Source organism: Pelophylax lessonae (assembly GCF_965119305.1).
Source record: "Pelophylax lessonae genome assembly, chromosome: 3".
NCBI classification, from domain to species: Eukaryota; Metazoa; Chordata; class Amphibia; order Anura; family Ranidae; genus Pelophylax; species Pelophylax lessonae.
The window spans coordinates 350901061-350924099 of NC_138770.1; the positions used below are offsets into that span (position 1 = coordinate 350901061).

General features: G+C 39.4%; 1 protein-coding gene across 1 annotated transcript in view; it reads right to left on the reverse strand.

The window, feature by feature from the left end:
- Window positions 1-22657, reverse strand: part of COL12A1 (collagen type XII alpha 1 chain) — a 237203-nt gene extending 214546 nt beyond the window's left edge. The window contains exons 1-2 of the mRNA XM_082249431.1: window positions 22512-22657; window positions 9768-9878 (exon numbers count right to left, since the gene is read on the reverse strand). Of these exons, the coding sequence (XP_082105557.1) occupies window positions 9768-9840 (73 nt within the window). The 5' untranslated portion in view covers window positions 9841-9878; window positions 22512-22657. The remainder of the gene's footprint in view (window positions 1-9767; window positions 9879-22511) is intronic.
- Window positions 22658-23039: the final 382 nt, after the last annotated feature.

Below are 23039 nucleotides of genomic sequence, written 5' to 3' on the forward strand. Positions count from 1 at the left end.
CAATAACTAGGACGATTCACCTGCAGTGTATATTTGATGAATGTCACAAGCTTAAACAATTTGCCCCTCCAATTAATCTAGCAATATATTGGGTACCATATAGACTATTTATATAAGACTTTATCAAGGTCAACTTATATTGTCCCCTCCCCCTGTAAAAATCAATAACAGATAGTGGATCCAAAATGTACTTGTTAAGAGTAAATATAGATTTTTACATGCCTTGCCTATCTCTGGCTACAATGTCACCAACTGTTTGAGATGATCTCTGAGGAATGCCGATTAGGTGAAATTTTAAGAGAAGACAGTCCATTGCAAGAACATTTTCTCTTGAGGTTTCAACAGTATTCCCCAGAATCAAGAGGTCCATCTTGCCTAGTTACCATGGTTGGAAGACACTGGTAAGTATGAAATCTAACTTTTTTTTTTTACAGGTACATTTTGAACCTGTTATCTGCTACTGATTTATACAGGGGGAGTGGGCCCAGACAGTATAGGTGGACCTGCATTCTACTGCAAGGTCTGTTCTAAGAAAATTACAAATATACTTATACTTATCTAGTTAATTGCATCAGAAATTATTATTTAAAATGATAATCAAACCATTGGTTTGAATCAACTATGTTATCCTCATATATCGTGGAGTTTCCAATGGTGTTATTACTCCCCGTAGTTTGTCTGATTCCCACAATGTGATGCAATATGATCATAAAAAACAGTAAATCTCAGTGAGAACCAATGTATTTTTATAGGCAGATTTTGCTTGCCAATGAGAGCTTACTGATGGGACTTATATAGGAACTGCGAGACATATCAGAGGTAAGGAATTGTGTTATTTCAGGGAGTGGAGACTTTTTTTAATTAGGCCTCATTTTTTGGTCTAATGGAGTACTGAAGAACAGATATCCATGTTTAAACTTAAAAAATTTAAATGTGGATGCAAGTATTTTATTGTGTACTGGCATATCTTTTAAGTAGCATAAACGTATCAGGGTTTAATGAACATGCATTTAAATATTTTCATTTTTAAACTAGTAACAGAACGCCTGGTGTTCTTCTCTCTACTTATGCACTGGAAATATACATTCATGCAGGCTTGGTTTATATTTTAATCACTCTGTTTTCTAATTATCTGATGCATTGATGTTTAGTTCTAGTCATGCAAAAGCTGATCACCATTACACAGCATGTTACTCTATAGGCAGTTTAAGCTTAGATGTGGATTTAAGGAATATCATTATAAAATACTATTTCGGTAGCAGTGGCTCAGGACAAATTAAATGCAAAGGCAGACACACCTGACCTGAGCATGCTTTAAAAGGTATCAGTATTTTGTAAAGATTTGGCACCAACCTGGACATCAATTTGACCTGTTGTGCAGATGACTTAGGCTTTAACTGCCCGAAAACAGTGTTAGCCCAACTGGGTTATCTCCAAAAGGCTGTATTCCAAGAAAAAGCTGACTGTGGGGAAAAAATCTTTAGTGTCTGAAAGTTCTGCAAACCTGTGTGGGAATGTGGATCTTGCAGTACATCATTTTGGTTCAGACAACCTCCATGGAGAACTGTTGCTCAATATACCTCCTTATGCAGTCTTACAGCACTTCGTCAAACAGCATAAACTTGGCAGAAACTCCTAATTCTCTGCGTGCTTATGTGTCCATCTCACAGTGAGGGAAAAAGTTAAATATGTAACTATCCCTCTTTGTTTTGACCTTTTTAGGTGACTTATACAAAGATTCAAGTCAAAACACTTCCAGATTTAACAAAGGATTATTAGGAGAAAAAACAGTTTGTTAAACATATACAATGTCATGACAATTCCTGTACTTTAGCTGTTCCGGTTTTGTGAATATCCCAGGCTGATGAGTATATATTATCCTAAAGGCTGAGACCATATTTTTTTTCCCCCCCAAGATATTTCAAAAAACATATTGCTTAATTCACTAAACTCTAATGATTTGCCTAAAGAGACGTTTTCCAGCTGTCAGAGCCAATGAGAGCTGAAAATAGTCACGTGGCTGAAACAAAATACCAGATAACAAAATAACACCATTGAAGATGAGTGAACTGAGCCTATGATGTCAACATACAAACAAAAAATAAAATACTTTAAGTCCTTTGATTTAACAGACATGTGCAAAAAAAGTTCTTTATCAAGTTTATATAATTGTTTATTAAAGATTTTGTAGTTCCAAATAAAAGTGGACCCATGGTCTTTACAGCACTAAATGTGATCTTCAGTTTTAGGCTATAGCACTGAGGCTGGAAAAACTGGTATTGCAGTACAGTCATTCAGATTAAATATTTTTCTAAACGTTCTAATACGTAACTATAGGAAAATGTTTCAACTGTGCAGCATGGCATTTCCAGCACTGCAATTTAATATCTTCATGGCACTACCTATATTGCTCTACAATGGAACTAATTAGTTTTGGCCCAATAAGGTATAGACCCAATAGCTAAGGTGAGAGTTTAGATTTTGGGTTTAAATCAGGGTTAGAGTTGGGGTCAGAGCTTAAGTAGTCAGATTTAAAGATTAGAGTGGTTCTAAAGCATTAAAGTTTTTCACAGTAATGCATTCTATGCATTAAGGTGAAAAACCTTCTGTGCTGCAAAACTTCCCCCAGCCTACCTTTTACTTACCTGAGCACGATCTGATCCAGCGATGTGCAGGAAAGCAATGACTCTCGTCACTGTCTCCCTCCTCATTGGGCAGATTGATAGAAGTGGGAGCCATTGGCTCCTGTTGCTGTCAATCAAATGCTGTGCTGAGTGAGCAGGGTGGCGGCACCAGTCAATAGAAACAGGCAGGGCAGCTCGGGAGTTAGCACACATGGGTGGAAAGCCACTTTCCATGGGGGAACTTGCTGAAAAAGAGGAGCCTGGGGTGCCGGCAGGGGACCACTGAAGAAGAGGATTGGGCTGTTCTGTGCAAAACCCTTGCACAGAGCAAGTAAGTATGACAAGTTTGTTATTTAATTGGAAAAAAAACCCAAAGCTTTATTGTCGCTTTAACCGGTTGCCGACCGCCGCACGACTATATACTGCGTCGGTCAGCCCCGGCCAGGCAGAGTGACGTATGGATACGTCACTCGCCTGTCACTGACTTGAGAGCCAATTGCGGGCGGTCGCACGCCCGCCGAGGCGCGCGCCCGCCGCGGCTCGTTCACTGACAAGTCAGTGCGTGTGACCGGCGGACCCGATGTCCGCCGGTCACACTACGATCGCTCCGGTGAAGGGAGAAAGGCGGAGCGGCATATGTAAACAAGCCGCCCGTCATTCTCCCTGGTGTAAAAATGAAGATCAGACGGTTCTACTATGTAGGACCGTTGATCTTTGTTTTTACACCAATAGCAATGTCCCTATACAGTTAGAATCATGCCCCTAGGACACACTTAACCCCTCCCTGTCCAATACAGTTAACCCCTTCCCTGCCAGTGTCATTTTTGCAGTAACAGTGCATATGTATAGCACTGATTACTGCAGTAATGTCACTGGTAACCCCAAAAGTGTCAAAAATGTCAGTCTAGGGTCCGATCTGTCTGCCGCAATGTCGCAGTACCGAAAAAAAATCGCAGATCGCCGCCATTACGCGTTAAAAAAAAACCACCAAAAATGACAAAAATCTTTCCCTTTGTTAGTAAACGCGATAACTTTTGCGCAAACCAATCAAAATACGCTTTTTGCGATTTTTTTTACCAAACATATGTAGCATAAAACAAATTGTCTGAAAATGTTAAAAAATTTTGATTTTTACATTTTTTTGGGGAATTTCATATAAAAAACTGTGAAAAATATTGTTATTTTTGCAAAATTGATGCTCTTTTTTTGTTTATAGCGCATGATCAAAAAATCGCACAGGTGATCAAATACCACCAAAAGAAAGCTCTGTTTGTGGGGAAAAAAGGACGTGAAATTCGTTTAGGTACAGCGTCGCACGTGCAATTGTCCGTTAAAGTCACGCAGTAAAAAATCGCAAAAAACCCCCTGGTCTTTTAGCAGCCAAATCCTCCGGGGCTTAAGTGGTTAAGGTAAGCTTATGGAGAGGGATATAAATGGGTTAGCTGTAAAGGGTTAATTTATTAGCGTGAGGTTATAGATAACAGATTGTTTTAAAAGTGCATGTTTAGGTTAAGAGAGTAAAGCCACCCCTTATACTTACCTGAGCCCGATCTTGATCCAGCACTGTGAACGAGTGCAGTGCTCTCTCCCCTCTCTCTCTCCTCATAGGTTCAGAGACAGCACTATTGGATCATATAACCATTATCTCACACTGCTGCCAATCACGGCCAGTGAGGGAGGAGTGGGAGGTAGGGCTGAGCCACACTCTGTGTGTGTCCATTGACACACAGAGAGTGGTTTGGGAGCGAGCCTGCACAAGGGCCAAGTGGCTTGCTATGGTGGGCACGCAGCAGGGGGGAGGAACCCAGGGCACAAACAGGGGACCCCAGAAGAGGAGAATCAGGGCTGTTCTGTGCAAAACCAGTTCATGCAGGAATATACCGTTTTATGGATGCTTGCAGGAGAAATGTTGGTAGGCTAATGATATTACTACATTGTGAGTTCACATGATCACAAGCCTTTTTTAGGGTCTTTTCTACCAAAATCCTATTACAAGATTGCAATTCTCATACTGCATGCATTTCATACATTTTGCTAGATGAACAATAAAATAAACATCTTGTAATGCCTCAAATTGTTGATTTAAAAAAAAATCTGAATACATGCACTGCAATACCAAGTTATCACATTTGATGTTATGTAAACCAGACAAAAAAGATAAATTTTATCAACTTTAGTCTAGTCATTCCATTCTGTGATACTTTTTATCACTCTATCAAGGTATAATAAACACGTGGAAGGCAAAGAGAAAACTCTTGTAGTGAAGCTTACTACAGTAATACGTCATCCCTCTTTATGTGCAGTATTTTGAACAGACCAGCAATTGACACTGAAAATTTACTTGTTCAGATCTTGATTTTGTGATATAAATATTAAGTGAACAATTGTCACACCCAAAAAAAAATGTAAGCAAGAACAAAAAGGAAAGGGAAAATAATAACATCTTTGGAAACATTTTTGTCAGACAAATATGTTGCACACAAATAAAATTATCAACACCTTTTTTTTTTTTTTATACATATTAGGTTACACTCTCTCGAAGATGGACGTAATTCAGCAATAAGAGAATAAAGACTGACTGAGATGACTGAGATTGTACTTATACACTCCCCACATGCATGGGATCTTCACCCCATAACTAAGCTCCGGGGGCGAAGCAAAACACATTGGAGGTGTGGCCTGGTGGTAGCCCAGGCTAAGGTTGTCTCTCTCATATAACCATAGAACTTCATGTATGTGCGGCACCAGGAATGTTTCCTCTCTCACTTCCAGTGACTACAGGAGCTGGGGCAAGCTCCATCCCTTGCTGGCACTCCTGCAGTGGACGGGACATCACCACATTGCTCCCCACAGTGATCAAGCCTGAGCGGCACACTAAACAAACCAAGGGTTGCAGTTTTAGGGTTAAGGGGGGGTTAACAGTATTGCCACTAACCACCAATGTGGGGCTAATATTACAGCCACTGAAACCCATATTGGGGGTTAATATTGGCATCAATGCTGGAGGTTATTTTTGTGATGACTGACACCAATACTGGGGTTCATTGTTGTGGTCACTGAAACCAATTCTGGGGGTTATTTTGAAGTCACTGACTCCAATGCAGAGTATTTTTTTTTCATACACTGACACTGGCGCTGGGTGCTATTATTAAGGCCAATGACAGCATTGCTGGGAGATACTATTACTGGCACAACCATGGGGCCTGTTTTACTCCCACTTTCTCTATCTGCAAAAAAAAAAAAAAATACAGTAGGACTCTGAGGTGTGTTACAGTCCAATAATTTTGTGATGCCCCCAGGAAGTATCAGGGCTGCACTTGAGGCCCTTTATAGCTTAAATTTGACCATCACTAATATAGATAATAATCAATTAAAAACAAGCAATTCAAACATTTAAAATAAGCAAAAATCTGGTTTTATAGAGAGAAATTATATATTATACTAGAAAAGTTGAGTGCAAAAGTACAAAAACGGAAGACCCAAGGGAATAATCCTTTCAATACAAATGTGGTCATTAGGTAAAAGTGTGTGCCTTTCACTTTTAGTATAGAATAAAATCTCATAAATAGAAATAGTAATAGACTCTAATTAATTTATAATTCATCATTTTATAGCAAGAACATTACATGCCTCACAATATTAAAATGGCACACCCTATGATTTAAGATCCCTTTAAGGGATATTAACAGAGAATTTAGCTAAAGAAATGTCTTTGATATACAGATCATGACATTTAAATTTCATCATGCAGTTTATTAATGTACATCTTGTCAGCACAGCACTAATTCAAGACTTCACTTTGTTACAGGAGTCTAACAGTACATTCCAGGAATATCCTCCATATAAACACACGCCTAATGTTGTCCTAATGTATTATCATCTGCATACCATATACACCAAACAGCACAGCTCAGCAGCTTCTCAATTATAAATGTTACGACCAAACATGGTTGTGATCTTATTCCCTTAACTCGAGAAATAAAGATAAAATTTTTGCAATGCAGAACAAAATACTTGACCGGATTTTAACCCTTTAAGTGAGAAAGTTATTTGACCTCAGTTTCAGAGATTATCAAAACATCACTAGTTTACCAAAGACAGCATTTAAAAAATGTGTTCTTGAAAAATTAGTAGTGTGTGTGAAAAGAACATGCAGTTACTTGATTGTCAATTTTGTAATGGTAAAAATTGGTACAGGGGCTGACTATAAAGACATGCTGTCAACAGGTGTCAAGCCTACCAGTAGATTTGCTGTACTCAGGTGACCCTTCATTCTAGTTATGTCCTGTCTTCAGTAAATGTACATGGGAGGGCTATGAGAGTGAAATTTTGCAATGCTAGACTGCCTTAAATGGTCTTTCCTATGACATCAGTGGAAAATACTAAGTACAAGATCTCTTTTTATTATCTTGTTTCTAACATGTCCAAGATCAATCTTTTAACATTTTTGCCACATAAAGTCAGCCTTATTCATCAAAATGCCAAATAAAGATTTATTTTTGTTGCCCATAGCAAGTGATGAGATTCTTCCAAATCTGATTTGATGTGACAGACAACGGAACAATTTTTCCCTAAAGCCTAACACCAAATGTTTTGGATAGAGTAGAGATAGAGGTTTCTGGTGCTGTCTGTTTCCTATCCATAGAGGATTTTTCCTGACTTACTGTCCTGAAGAAACAACAAAAAGTGAGAGGGAATGTGCTTGAGGTGTAGGAAAATTCAAGAAAGTGGAGAGAAACTTTCCAAATTGAAAGAAAATCCCAGGAAGCAAGTAAAATCTCCCCAATGTGAGGAAGAATCTCAGGAAATTAGAGGAAATATCCCCTAAGTGAGGGGGAAATCCCACCTTTGACATTGGAAAATACTTCTACTTCTGTTAGTTGACATACTTTGGATTTCACTCCAAACTTTGGATATCCCATGGACGATTCTCACCTTGAAAATAGTGACGGGTAATCTCTCTAACAGGGGTACAGAGAACAATACAACCTGACAGAGGTTCTCATACTTTCCCACTGTGTCTGAACTAGAAACAGTTATCTTAACATCAACTTTAATTATTAGTTTAATAAGTTATGTGCTTTAGTTATCCAACCCTTAAAATGAAAGATTTTTGACTAGAGAGCTACATTTATATTAACGTATTCTTACAATGAACCTGAGTTTTGTATAAGACAAAACAACAAGTTCTTTAAAATGGCAGCTCCAGCAACAGCAAACAATAAATTTTCCTCCACTGCATTGGGCCTTATGTGCAAAAATAAATACCCAGTACTTCTGGGTATTGGGAAATATGTGACGTATTCCCATCCAAAGAAACAATACTGGTTATTGGCCTCTCAAGTCCGGTATAGTAATTTTCAATGTAGTGGGCTGAAGGGAAGATAAGTATGTGCAGCTTGTTGGGCTGGCATCAAAGTAAACCTGTTGTGTTGCCCTACATAGGCAAATCACATAATCAATAATTTGTAAATTTAACCTTAACCTTTAAACTCAACCAAAATCTTTTTTCAACTTAACATGTTGTAAAGGATTATCACTACAAAACATGATAAGAATGAAGAAGATGTCTTCAAAAGTCTCAGGAATTGGAATACAATTAACAATATTCTTTGCACTCAAATCTCCAGCTACCAAACGATCACAATGAAAACTACTGATTCCCTAAGCTAGGGGTCTAACTGAACAAACGCGTTTATCTACATATCGGTGTATATAATCAACATATTCTTTTCCCATTAAGGTACACAAGAATGCAAGACAATATTTAACAAAAAAGTTTTTGGGTGTAACAAATGTATACTTTTTAAAACAATTTTTTAAATTAAATTGGTAATTTTAGTATAAAATAAACAGAATGATGATTTTTAGTACCGAACAGTGCTATGCAAGATGCTGGCTGTCAAAATATGATCTGCACATTCATGGTGGCACATCTGTAGAGGATTCTTCCACAATACTTTCAGAGCTTGACCACATTATTCGTTTTTTTTTCTCTAGTAACTAAAGTAACATGTCAGTATACTGCCCTTGTATTCCTGGAAAAAAATTAGTATGCTGCAAAAGTAGGAGATTAGGGAAGTAAGGCAGTGGGCTTGTTCTTTTTTTTTTTTTTTCATTTGGGTGGGTTTTATGGCATTTTATGCAGTGTTTAAAAAAAAAAAAACTACCACCACTATCTCCTACATACAGTAGCTTCTGGTGCCGTTTCTTACTTTTACTCCTCCACCACTGCACTCTAAAATTCCAGCTACCCTTGGAAACAGGGAAGTATCTGACATGTCACCTGTCTCGCAACAGTGCAGTGTTTGGGGTCTAAGCAGCCAATCAACAGGCTTCAGAACTGCCACAGATGTCATACTATAAATTGAACAATTGTCATCCATATGAGGTGACAATCTTTGACTTTGTGGGGGAATTGTTAGAGATTGGAGTAAAGAGGATGTGACTGTGTAGGAGAGGATTTGGGGAAATATTTTAGTTGTTACTTGCTTCAAGCCCAGCCTCATGTACCAACTCAGACACACTTATTTGTATTAGTTAAACCCAACCTATAGCACTATAAAAGTACACAGGATAGAGTAATTTTTAAAAAGTATACTTTATAATATGCTAAAACCTTACAACTAGAAGACCCAAGTGCATTGTCTACCTTCCTACCCTTCTTCTGTGCAGCTTACTGTTCAGTTTGCTACTTACCTACAGGTGCACTTTAAGAAACACATATTACATTTCATAATGAAAACCAAATAAATATGCCTAACATGTACATACACATTATAAAACATTTATTAATATATGAATGTTCCACACTGCACAAGTGCCAAGCAGGAGAGGTGTGCCAGGTATCAAGGGCTTGTAGTTTGGTAATTTTATGCTTACACAAGTTTCTTCTTCCTGGGGCCATTCATCTTGAAGAGTACTTGCCAAGCCCCTGTGTAACTGATATACATTAAAAACCTCCTCCACTTTGGTTAGGGGAGAAAAAATATAATATTCACACAAGACACAAGAAGACAAATAGAAAGAGCACTCAGAAGGGAAAGGAAAAATGAATGGAAAATTGGGTGTAGTTGGTAGGGAGAGTTGTCAGTCCATGTCAATCATGGGCAACAGCAACAACATGACAAGCTTATCTATTACCTTCTGCCTCTATAGACGATAAGAGCAGGACAGCACACAGTGCTGTCACCGCACTGGAAAGCCGTATTTTCATTTTTCTGCTTTTTCCGGGTCACAACAACATGAATGGATCTGCAACCATACAAGAAAAACTGTTTAAATAGGAGGTCAATAACATATAAAACACGTAAGCCCATACAGCTAATATGTATATATATATATATATATATATATATATATTGGTATATATATTGGTATATATAGGATGTAGACATTTAGAAGTATGTGTGGTGTGGTGTTGTGTGTTAAAATGAAACATGCTTGTCTTCAAGGCCCTCCTAGACTACCACAAGCCTCCAGGGATCCAGAGCCTGTGGCAACTTGCCTTTACAACAGCAGACAAGGCTGGTTAACTAATCAAACCCAGGTGATCAGCAACAGCAAGGAATGAGAGTGCGGTTATTTAACTGTAGTAAAAATGTTAACCTCACTAGTAATTGGTGACACAGCGGATTATTTTTTTTAACTACCTTCCAGTATTTCAGACAAAGTGAGTGTGATGCTAGGAAAGCATTATCATTGAGTCATGAAGGTTATTCTTTTCTTCATTTGCAATTTTTTTTTTTTTTTACACCCATAGATTTTTATTACAAAGAATACATTATTCATATCAGTTATCGATGAATGAAAAAAGACATTCAACTTGACTGTTTTAATTTCAACTATTGTAATATGTTACAAGTTAGACCTATATATGAGGTGTAACATGTACCATGTTACAATTGCACTGGCCCAAGTAGGCCCTCGAGTGCCTGTATTGACAGCGAGCGTGGGATCATCTCACCGCACTCGCTGGCATTATCTAAAGAAAGCACAGCAGTGTGGGGCTCTGCTTGCTTGGCCATATGCGAATTGCATGTTGGTTTCCCCGCATCCAATTCGCATGACAGGCGAGTGAGACCGCCTCTCAATGGAGCTGGTTCACACAGGCCCGGGACAGCCACAGTCTGCATTCAAAAAGGGTCCTGTGTGTCTTTGGGTCTCATTCAGGGGCGAATTTAGGCAAAAACTCTGACCTGATTCGCAATCTGAACCGATAAACAGGAACACACGGGACCCCAGGCATGAACCTGTAGCCGCAAAAGTGTGAGCCCGGCCTTAATTGGAAAACTAAAAGTCCCAAGAGCCTTTGCTGCTGTTGGCTTGTAGTTCTGAATGAACTGATACGGTGCTGCTAAGCATAGTGGTAGTTCACTCTCTCTTCTTTTCAGAGTATATCTGCCTGCCCGTACTGGGTACAAGTAGACAGATTCACTGATATGTCTGCAGGAGTTCTGCATGACACCCGTGATCTGCTGATCGTGGGTGCAATGCTTTACAGGCTCCAAGTAAAAAAAATAATAACTGCACAATTTTTACCTGCAAAAAGATGAGCATTTATTTATTTATTTATTTGTTTTAAAAACTCATCCTTCAAAGTGTCTTCCATTTCCACTCCTTTGTAGTAATTGGCAGAAGTGAAGATCTGACCACACATAGGCAACAGAAAACTTCTATCTCAGTACTAGTTATGGTGTCTCTGCACATGGGATGCAGGGTGCTCATAATTATACTTAAAGCAGAACTGTATTGGAGCATCACAAACCGTAAATGCTATTTAGTTCATATTTAATATACAAAGCAAACTTGCCCATCTATACAATTCTCCATTCCTTTTATTGTTGAGAAATCATTTTGAAAACACCCCCCTAGCATTTGGACCCATGCCATTATGAAGGACAGATGATTCATGTAGCATTTACTTCCTGGTATCCATCTGCCCTTAGCATGCAGCCAGCCAGAATGGTGTGTTTAGCCGAGAAAGCCCCCTTCTCAGCTCCTTCTGATGAAAATAAAAAAAAGGCCCATGAAGACTCCTGGATTGGATCACATAATTGTGGCCTAAGTGAGCAGGCAGCAAAAGAAGAAATGTAACATACAGTAACATACAGTATATATACATATATATATATATATATATATATATATATATATATATATATATATATATATATACACAGTATCTAACAAAAGTGAGTACACCCCTCACATTTTTGTAAATATTTTATTATATCTTTTCATGTGACAACACTGAAGAAATGACACTTAGCTACAATGTAAAGTAGTGAGTGTACAGCTTGTATAACAGTGTAAATTTTCTGTCCCCTCAAAATAACTCAACACACAACCATTAAGGTCTAAACCGCTGGCAACAAAAGTGAGTACACGCCTAAATCAAAATGTCCAAATTGGGCCCAATTAGCCATTTTCTCTCCCCAGTTCCATGTGATTTATTAGTATTACAAGGTCCTAGGTGTGAATGGGGAGCGGGTGTGGTAATTTGGTGTTATCGCTCTCACTCTCTCATACTGTTCACTGGAAGTTCAACATGGCACCTTATGGTAAAGAACTCTCTGAGGATCTAGGCTATAAGAGGATTGCCAAGACCCTGAAACTGAGCTGCAACACGGTGGCCAAGACCATACAGTTTAACAGGACAGGTTCCACTCAGAACAAGCCTCGCCATGGTCGACCAAAGAAGTTAAGTACACGTGCTCAGCATCATATCCAGAGGTTGTCTTCGGGCAATAGACGTATGAGTGCTGCCAGCATTGCTGCAGAAGTTGAAGGGGTGGGAGGGTCAGCCTGTCAGTGCCCAGACCATACGCGGCACACTGCATCAAATTGGTCTGCATGGCTGTCGTCCCAAAAGGAAGCCTCTTCTGAAGATGATGCACAAGAAAGCCAGAAAAAGTTTGCTGAAAACAAGCAGACTAAGGACATGGATTACTGGAACCATGTCCTGTGGTCTGATGAGACCAAGATAAAATGATTTGGTTCAGATGGTGTCAAGCGTGTGTAGCAGCAACCAAGTGAGAAGTACAAAGACAAGTGTGTCTTCCCTACAGTCGAGTATGTGGGAGTGGTGGGAGTGTCATGGTCTGCATGAGTGCTGCCGACACTGGGGAGCTACAGTTCATGGAGGGAACCATGAATGCCAACATGTACTGAGACATACTGAAGCAGAGCATGATCCCCTCCCTTCAGAGACTGAGCCGCAGGGCAGTATTCCAACATGTTAGCGACCCCAAACACACCTCCGAGACGACCACTGCCTTGTTAAAGAAGCTGAGGGTAAAGTTGATGGACTGGCAAAGCATGTCTCCAGACCTAAACCCTATTGAGCATCTGTGGGGTATCCTCAAATGGAAGGTGGAGGAGCTCAAGGTCTCTAACATCCACCAGCTCTGTGATGTCGTAATGGAGGAGTGGAAGAGGACTCCAGTGGCAACCTGTGAAACTCTGGTGAACTCCATGCCAAAGAGGGTTAAGGCAGTGCTGGAAAAAAAAATATTGATACTTTGGCCCCCATTTTAACATTTTGACTTAGAGGTGTACTCACTTTTGTTGCCAGCGGTTTAGTTATTTTGAGGGGACAGCAAATGTACACTGTTATACAAGCTGTACACTCACTTTAAATTGTAGCAAAGTGCCATTTCTTCAGTGTTGTCACATGAAAAGATATAATAAAATATTTACAAAAATGTGAGCAGTGTACTCAATTTTGTGAGATACTGTATATACATACACTTTATTGTCAAAAGTATTGGGACATCTGCCCATACACGCACCTGAACTTTAATGGCATCCCAGTCTTAGTCCGTAGAATTCAATATTGAGTTGGCGTACCCTTTGCAGCTATAACAGCTTCAACTCTCAGCTCAACCCCAAATTCATTCATCAATGTCTTTATGGACCTTGCTTTGTGCACTGGTCCAAATCATTTAGTGGAGGTGGGAATTATGGTGGGGAGTCATTTTTCAAGGGTTGTGCTTGGTCCCTTAGTTCCAGTGAAGGGAACTCTAAAGGTGTCAGCATACCAAGACATTTTGGACAATTTCATGCTCCCAACTTTGTGGGAACCGTTTGGGGATGACCCCTCCCTGTTCCAACATGACTGCATTCCTATGCAAAAAGCAAGGTCCATAAAGACATGGATGAGTGAGTTTGGGGTGGAGGAACTTGACTGGCCTGCAAAGAGTCCTGACCTCAATCTGATAGAACACCTTTGGGATGAAAAGGAGCATAGACTGTGAACCAGGCCTTCTTGTCAAACATCAGTGCCTGACCTCACACATACGCTTCTGGAAGAATGGTCAAACATTCCCATAGATACACTCCTAAACAGAGTGGACAGCCTTCCCAGAAGAATTGAAGCTGTTATAGCTGCAAAGGGTGGGCCAACTCAATGTGGAACCCTATGAACTAAGACTGGGATGCCATTAAAGTTCATGTGCGCCCCAATACTTTTGAGAATATATTATATATATATATATATATATATATATATATATATATATATATATAAATATATATATATAGTTTCCTATTAAACACTTTGCCCCCGTTCACATCGGCGTGATTTGACAGGTCAAACAGCATGTCAAATCGCAGCCTATTGCCGGCAATGGGAGCGTCCCAATTGGTGCGACGCTGACTTTGCAGTGCATACTGATTTCCATAAGTAATTCCTGCACTCCTTTTGGCGACTTCGAGGGAAACTTCAACAGACATCTGTGCATGAACCAGCTCAGATGTCTTTCAAGTCACTCACAAATTCGGACTGAAATGCGACTTTAAAATCGTATGAGTTCAGATGGAGTCGCACGATTTCAAAGCCGTGTTCAGTGTAAACAAGGGCTTAGGCTGATTTCACACTTGAACTTATGTTGAAGTGCGTTTATGTTTCATTGAAATGCATTAACATTTCTTTCTAAAGACATTATAAAAAGCATTGATGGATGGAAAAAAAAAACACAAATCACCATTTTTTGCCAATGAATGTCAATGCACTGCAAATTTGAGACCTAGAACCATTAAAAACAATGAGAAACCATTGCACATGCGTTAAAAACAGCTGTGAATGAGCCCTAAAGTCTTAATTAGAATATGTAACAAGAAAAGTTATAAAAAAGAATACACATTGTGAAACAGAATTGAGGCTCTTCAGTTAAAAAAAAAAACAGCTTCTTTAATTTGGCCAACAACAATAGGCCAACAGCATGAACCACAGAAAATGTTCCCATTTCCTTGGAGCAATTAGATATCTGAATTGTTCATTCTTAATACTACTTTTTTTAGACAGTGACCTCCACTCCCAATGAAACAGGGTAACCTCAAGTAGAGGGACCGCCTACAGCTGTACTACAGCAGTTCAAGCAGTGCCCCATTTATATAAAATGTTAATTGTTTAACCTTCACAGTGTAAGAACTTGCTTTCGATACTACTAACTGAAGCTTTGTCCTCTAATGGATTTACACTAGGAATGAGGTTTGGATTTACTGCTACCGAAGGGTCAAGGCGATTCCTGTGGGTTCAAGATTCTTAGAGAAATAATGAGCAGATTCACCCAGGATATTTTTTTAAATGCCCCATAATTCACCATGGCCTTTGAGCTATGGCTAGATGGCTTAGAATGACCAATATGGGGGTATTGAGGATAGGCCAGCCCCCTTGCTATAAAAGGGGTACAGCCACTGCATGAGTGAATTAGAAGCTGCTGTAGGAAACAAACTTCATAAGAAGAGATTAGGGTCAATTCGAAAATGGTACTTTCATTCTGATTGCTAACTCTTTGGGCAATCAACTGCTGCTGTCCTCTTTTGTTCTAATTATTGCTTGTTTTTTTTATCGTTCACTTTATTTTATGGTTGATTTGAGGTTACTTTTAGTTGCTATTTATAAAAAAAACATTTTTTTTTTTTTTTTTTTGCTGCAAGGCTACTCTTTAAAAACATTTTTTTTTGTTTGACACACACACAATACACCTGCCTATCCCCCCCCCCCCCCAGATAAAATAAAAGTTAGGCATTTACCAGTTATCTTTTTTTATCCCATCTAAAACTGCCCTGCTCAGGAAGCGTGCTGGAGGTAGATGGCACCATTTTTGCCAAACCCTTCCTGCCTACTCATCTGCCCCTTCCATTAATGCCACCTGAGGCAGGTGGCTCTACTTACCCTATAATTAGAACATCCCTGGTCCTTTTGCTGGCCAGTTTTACACTGCGGTATCCTCTATAGCAGGGATCCTCAAACTACGGCCCTCCAGCTGTTGTGGAACTACACATCCCATGAGGCATTGTAAAACTCTGACATTCACAGACATGACTAGGCATGGTGGGAATTATAGTTGCTGAACAACTGGAGGGCCATAGTTTGAAGACCCCTGCTCTATAGTATCTTAATTCTTTTAGTAAAATCCCAGCCTGTGTTCACTGTTTCTAGTAAATTTGGGCCTAACCTTGCTCATTAAAACTGTACTGCTGCTGGCCAATTTTACGCTGTTCTATCATCTGCAATTTCTTAATTCTTAATGAAAGCTTGATAGAAAAATTGGCCGGCGGCAGGATAGTTTTGCATCAGCTATCTGCTGCCAAAATGGGTCTATTACCATTTAATCAAAAAGCATGCGTCTCTGAAAAAAGTACATGAAAAAAAAAAGATTGGGATGCTGCTGCTCTATGTAAGCCAAGCTTAATTTGAAAGAAAAAAAAGCAATTTCACAACATATTCCCTGCCAGTGTATGCTGTCACTGAAACAGTCTGTGAAAATCATACTGTTTGGTAGCACTATGGACAGCTTTAGCCACTTGAGCTCTGGAAGATTTTACCCCCCCCCCCCCCTGGCAATTGTGAGGTCATGCAACACTGTACACATGTAATGTACAAATGTAATGTATGTCTTTTTTTATTTGTGAAAACCCAATAAAATTCTCTTAAACAAAAAAAATATATATATATTTTTTTACACATAAATAGAGCTTTCTTTTGCTGGTATTTGATCACCTCTGGGTTTTTATTCTTTAGTATATATACTAAAAAAGCTAAAAAATTGTGTAAAAAATTTAGGTCAAAATATATTCTGCTACATGTCTTTGGTAAAAACAAATCACAATAAGTGATAATGATTGCTTTGTGTGAAAGTTATAGTGCCTACAAACTATAGTATATATACTGGAATTTTTTTTGTCCATATTAGTAATGGCAGCGATCAGTCCATATTAGTAATGGCAGCAATCAGTGACTTACAGTGGGACTGTGATTGTGTGGCAGACAATCTGACACTAACTGACACTTTTTGCGAACTGCCTAACTGACACCTGACGTCTCCAGTGACACTAATACAGTGATCAGTAACACTGATCACTGATTTTGGTCATCAGATATCGGTATTGGCCGATATTGGCCGATATTTTCGGACATTAAAATTTTTTTTTTGTTTTTTAATGTCTACAGGTACTGTGGTGGAGGGATCTTGGGGTCTAAAAGACCCCAAACCCCTCCTCTGCACTTAAAAGCATTCAAAACACCAAGTTTGGCTGTTTTGAATGCTGTAAGTTTTATTAATTTGGCGCTGCCAGTACCCGGAAGTGATGTCATGTCATGACATCACTTCCGGGTGCTCAGGGGCACCGAATTCAAAGAAATGGAGTCCCGGTCAGACGGCGGCGGTGAAGGTAGGATGCCCGGGTCTCCTGGTGGGACAGGAGACCCGGGCGAGCCGCGGAAGGTGGCGGGAGGGGGGGGACTCCTTGGCGGGAGGGGAGGGGACGCATCGGCTGTCATTACAAGACAGCCGACCGTTGGCTATGGACACCGGTACCTGGGTGATGCCTCTAGCTGCAGGCATCACTCGGTACAAGCACTTTCCCGAAATATCGGCAATATCGGTAAATCAAGGGGCCGATTCCGATATATCGGGCAAAGTGCATATCGGCCCTCTATATATCGACTTTGCCGATAATCGGTCGATCACTAATTAATATACACTGTCACTGTACTAATGACAGTGTCCGGGAAGGGGGTTAACATCTAGGGGCAAGCAAGGGGTTCATTGTGTACCTAACAGTGTGTAATATGTCTTGATCTTTACTACAGACCATTTTCTTCTGTTCCAGAAAGTGGTTGCTCCGTCTGTTTAGAGCCCTGTGTTGTTTGCCGATCAGCAAGCCCTGGCCATGAATCATTGGCTGGGGTCTGCTGGCAGACTCACGTCGTGTCGAATCACAGGGAGGTAAGCAGGCAGGGAGTGTGCGTGCACGCGTGCACGCCCTAAACTTGGAAGCCGGCAGCGGCGTATGGGTACGTCGCAGTGCCTGTAGGAGGCGCCCCGTCGCAGTATATGTACTGTGGCTGGTCGGCAAGTCGTTAAGGCATCTCCCAAGCATGTTATTTAAAGAGCTTGTGTATTTCAAAGTTGCCCTCAAAGCCACATCAAATGACCATCTACCCACTGTATAGTATTTTATTTTATTGTTTTTGTGCATTGGCACTTGCACCCCTCATGGCAATGCCCAGTTTCCAAGCTCATTTTCTTTTTACAGTAGTTTGTCCAATAGCTCCTAAAATAGCCAGAATTTTAATTCACCCCCATAAACTTCAATGGGATTTGCCACTGTAAGTTCGGGGTTTGAAGAATTTTGAAAAAGATTCTCCAAACCCTTGGCAAATCAAACCCAGGCAAATTTGCCCATCGCTAATGTACAAATAATGGTAGCTACTGAGAAAAGCATTTTTAGAGCAATCCATGCACACATCGGTCACCGAGTTCAGTAAATACAAGGTGGTTCATTTAGACAATGGAAATCCTGCCTGAGTTGTTGCTGAATTCCTTTTCTCTCGGCAATTTAAGCCCACCACCACTGATGTAGTAGTGAAGGACCCTTCGGACCCTAAGAAAACAGCAGCCATGATGTAATGCTCACAAGGGAGCCATGCAGAGATTATAAAACACCATGATTGCTGTCACAGATGTTGTTGTAGAAGTAACACAAAAGCAGAGCTAGCAGGATTAAGGGTCACAGTTTAGGTTTCCTTTCTTAATCATTCAGCCAGACACAATAAGGGTATGTTGGGTAATGAGTGTAAAACCCATTAATAGTATAGTGCAGACACAGGTCCCAGAGGTTCCTTTACAATACATTCACACTGTTTTGGCATATCTTATGCATGAGCTGCTGTTAATATATCTTGGGCTGGCTATTCAGAATAAAGTAAAAACCTCTGCCAACATTTCCAGGAATAAAACCAAAGTGCATATTCCACTTTCCTAATACAACATTCCCATCCCCTACTACTCCGAAAACAGAACGCACAGTGAAGTACTGTAATAAAACTTTCTTTTCATTGCCCTGATTTTTAAAAGAGCAGGAAGGAACCATCAATGAAAAAAAAAAGTTACATCAAAGGGGAATATTTATAAAGCAGTGAATGTGACTTTTACCTAACATTCACTGGTGGAGAATCAATCACTATCATTTAAAATACATGTACCAGGATGATTCACCTGTAGTCAATGTTTTGTAAATGTCACATTAGTTGCTTTTTTTAAATATGCCCACCATGAAGCATTAACTGCAAGTTTAAATCTGCCTGCTCCTTGACATCTAACACTAAATTAAACCCATATAGTAAGTCAGAGATACAGTCATGGAGTTAAGGCATACGCTAGCTACACACAAGGACTGCATTTACCCCACTAGTGTTAAATCCTAGCAAGGATGACTTATTCCCCTTTTTTTGCTTTCTGTTCAAATGCTTTGTGTTCCTTCATACAGCTTTGGAATGAACAAGAACAGGTATCATATAACACAAGTGGTATTGGCGTCTGACTCGTTGCGCCACCTTGTGGCCGAAAATTAGTAATACATTGATTTAATGATTTACTATTGATACATTTGCCCAAAAAACTTTTCTTTAGTTTATTGCCTGTTTTAACACAATTTATAAGGGGATGTATTTTCAGAACAATGATTTGATTATATCTTTGGTATTGAAACACTGCTATAAATCCAGATAAAAAAAAAATCATTAAGTTGTCTCCTGCTACTGCAAGGTTGTGATTAGAAAAAATCCTAGCACAAAGTTTATAATAACGCTCCCAGATTAAAGATCACCATATTATAGCATTGATCCATGTCTATATAACCTGTGATCATTCATGCAGCTATGAGCTTTAGCTGACGTTATGGGTTCACAACAGCTGGAATGGAAATCTTAGCAAAAAAAATGTATAAACTAGGGCAAGAGACTGAAAAAACACATTGCAGCTTTCAGCAAGCGTATTACACATTAATTTCCAATCAGATGCAGCAGAAGCACTGGCTGCAGTGTAATGACTATGAGTCTATGCATAAGGAATTCCAGACGGTCAGCTCTTTATTACAGCCCGACATTTGCTGATCCTATAATAAATCATGGGAGCTTTCCAAAGTTATCTTCCATATGATTTCTGCGCTTTAACACCTCCGCTGCGGGGACAGGGGGGAAGGCAGTCTAGCTAGGCAATGAGACCTGGTTCAAATACTTTACTACCCCAGTCAATGCAGAGATGAGCTCATCAGTCGACTCAGCAGACACACATTACACACATATTGTGCTTTACAACCTACCTATATCTACCTACCTTACATCTCATTTCTTATATGCACTCTATGTTACATATGGATCATATATATATATATATATATATATATATATATATATATATATATATATATATATGTTAATGCACTTTACTACCCCAGTCAATGCAAAGATGAGCTCTTCAGTTAACTCAGTAGACACAGAAAATGAACTAATACACATCATATACTTATTATCCCCGTTATATCTGCCTACCTTATATCTTAATTTCTTATATTCACTCTCTAGTACATATAACCATTATAAAATAAAGCATGGTCTCCTAGTTCAAATATGCTTTACTACTCCAGTCAATGCAAGGATGAGCTCATCACATAACTCAGCACACACTGAGAATGAAAAGCAGAACTAACATCCAGCCTTCTATTATATATGTATTGGGGCTATGCAGACTACTTATATCTACTTTCCTTATACCTCATTTCTTTTATTTGCTCTATATTACATATGGTCTTCATAAAAAAATAAGTAAATAAGGTATAGTGTTCTAGTCTGCAACTCTAATATTACATATAATCCTTATTTAAAAAAAAAAAAAAATGGGTACTGTATTCAAGTCATAGAGACTAATAAAAAAGTACAATAAAAATGCACTTTACTACCCCAATCAATGCAGAGATGAGCTCACCAGTTAAGTCAGCCGACACACACAGGGATGGAACTAATACACATCATACACATATTGGAGCTGCTGTACAGACCACTTATATCTACCTACCTTAGATCTCATTTCTTACATTCGCTCTAATTACATAGTATCCTTATTAAAAGAAAAGGGGGTAGAGTATTCAAATCAGAAAGACTAATAAAATATGATACAATAGAACTGCACTTTAATGCTCCAATCAATGCAAAAATGAACTCATCAGTTAACTAAGCAGACACAGAGAATGGAAAGCAGATCTGATACACGTCATTTTATTATTCACATATTGGAGCCATACATTTTATACAAAGATTATAATTCACCTATCTCGTTTCTTATGCTCGATCTTTTATATATATATATATATATATATATATATATATATATATATATATATATATTTTTTTTTTTTTTTTTTTTTTTTTTTTAGAATACTGTTCAAGTCCAAAATACTAATAAAAAATAACTAGGTGTACTTTATTACCCCACTCAATGCAAAGATGAGCTCATCAGTTAACAACTCAGCTCAGCAGACACATAATGGAAGGCAGATCTAAGACCTATCATATACATATTGGAGCCATACAGGTATACTTCATCTATATACCATTAATATTTACAAAAATAAAAGTTATAGTATTCAAGTTAAAAATACTAATATAAAACAACTAGATATACGTTATTACCCCCAATCAATCCAAAGATAAGCTCATCATTTAATAACTCAGCAGAAACATAGAATAAAAGTCAGATCTAATACCTATCATATACATATTAGAGCTGTACAGGTATACCTGATCTATATATTATTAATGTTAAAAAAATAAAAGTTATAGTGTTCAAGTCCAAACCTCAAGCACACAGAAAGATCCACTCATTGTTCTCTCGATCAGTAGATCAGTGCCAGCTTTTTTTGCAATACCTTTAGCAGTACGTGTTCCATTGTGCCCATTTTCCATGCAGTAACCATGTATGATCCTGAGGCTGCACACTGAAGCCAAGCTGTTGCCCCTAGCAACCCATCCACCCTGTATCCTAGTGCAAGGATGGAGAATGACAGTCGCTAAGGGTAACTGCCATCATTTTTTAACCCATTCCCAGTGATTATTCATCTTACCTTAGGTGTGCTGTATGGGTGGAAAGCTGCGCAGGCATTTAACCCCTACATGGCCAGCTAGGCAGAAGAGCCCACAATCCCCCATTCCCAGGGATTATTCATTTTACCTTAGGTGTGCTGTATGGGTCGAGAGCTGCGCAGGCATTTAACCCCTACATTGCCATCTAAGCAGAAGAGCTCACAATCCACCCCAACAAAAAGTTAAAGAGCTGTTGCACAGAACTGGCGACACACAGGAGGATTTGGTTTGCAGATCTGAGCAGCCAGCCAGTGTCTGGAGGATTATAGAGGCTGCTAGAAATCAGAGAAGGAAAGAGAAGGCAGACAAAGCATTGAGTATGGGAGATAGATGTTTAGTGTAGGGGAGGAAAGTGATCTGTTATAGGAGGGAGCTTACAGAGAATCTGCATACAGGTAAAGCTGCTAATACATGAAATGAGACATGAGCCTGAGTGTAGGAGAGACCTGGACTCGAACCTGCGGCTGTAGTGGTCCCTGTGAGCGGTCCAGCTGCGGCTGGGATGAGAGAGAGCGATATGCACAGGGTCTCCCAAAGATGCTCCGTCCTTAAGGACTGTCTTTATGAAGTGGGAAGCGCCTCTCCCCAATCTGCTCCTTAATAGAGGGCTGTTCCCAAACTCCGCAAACTCTTACGAAACAGCAAGAGGGAAGGTGGACCTCTGCCACTGGGTAATAGATGCAATGCTTCTGTATGGAATGGGGGGGGGGGGGTTGTGGTGAAGAGGGAGGGTAGAGGAAAAATAAGAAGGGGGGGGGAGACTCTTTTTGCTCTTTTTTGGAAAGTTCCACATACTTTTCAGAATTCTTTCACCATGATTACTCTTGGAGTGCTATTGCCAGGGGGTCCTCTGTGTCTTCTCAGAGCCAGGAGGAAACTGGAAGCTCTCTTAGGTTTCCCTGGCAAGTTTACAAAGGGATTTCTCAAGCTGGAAGAACAATGAGGGGAAAAATAAAAAAAAAATCTTTAATCTCCAAAAATGCTAT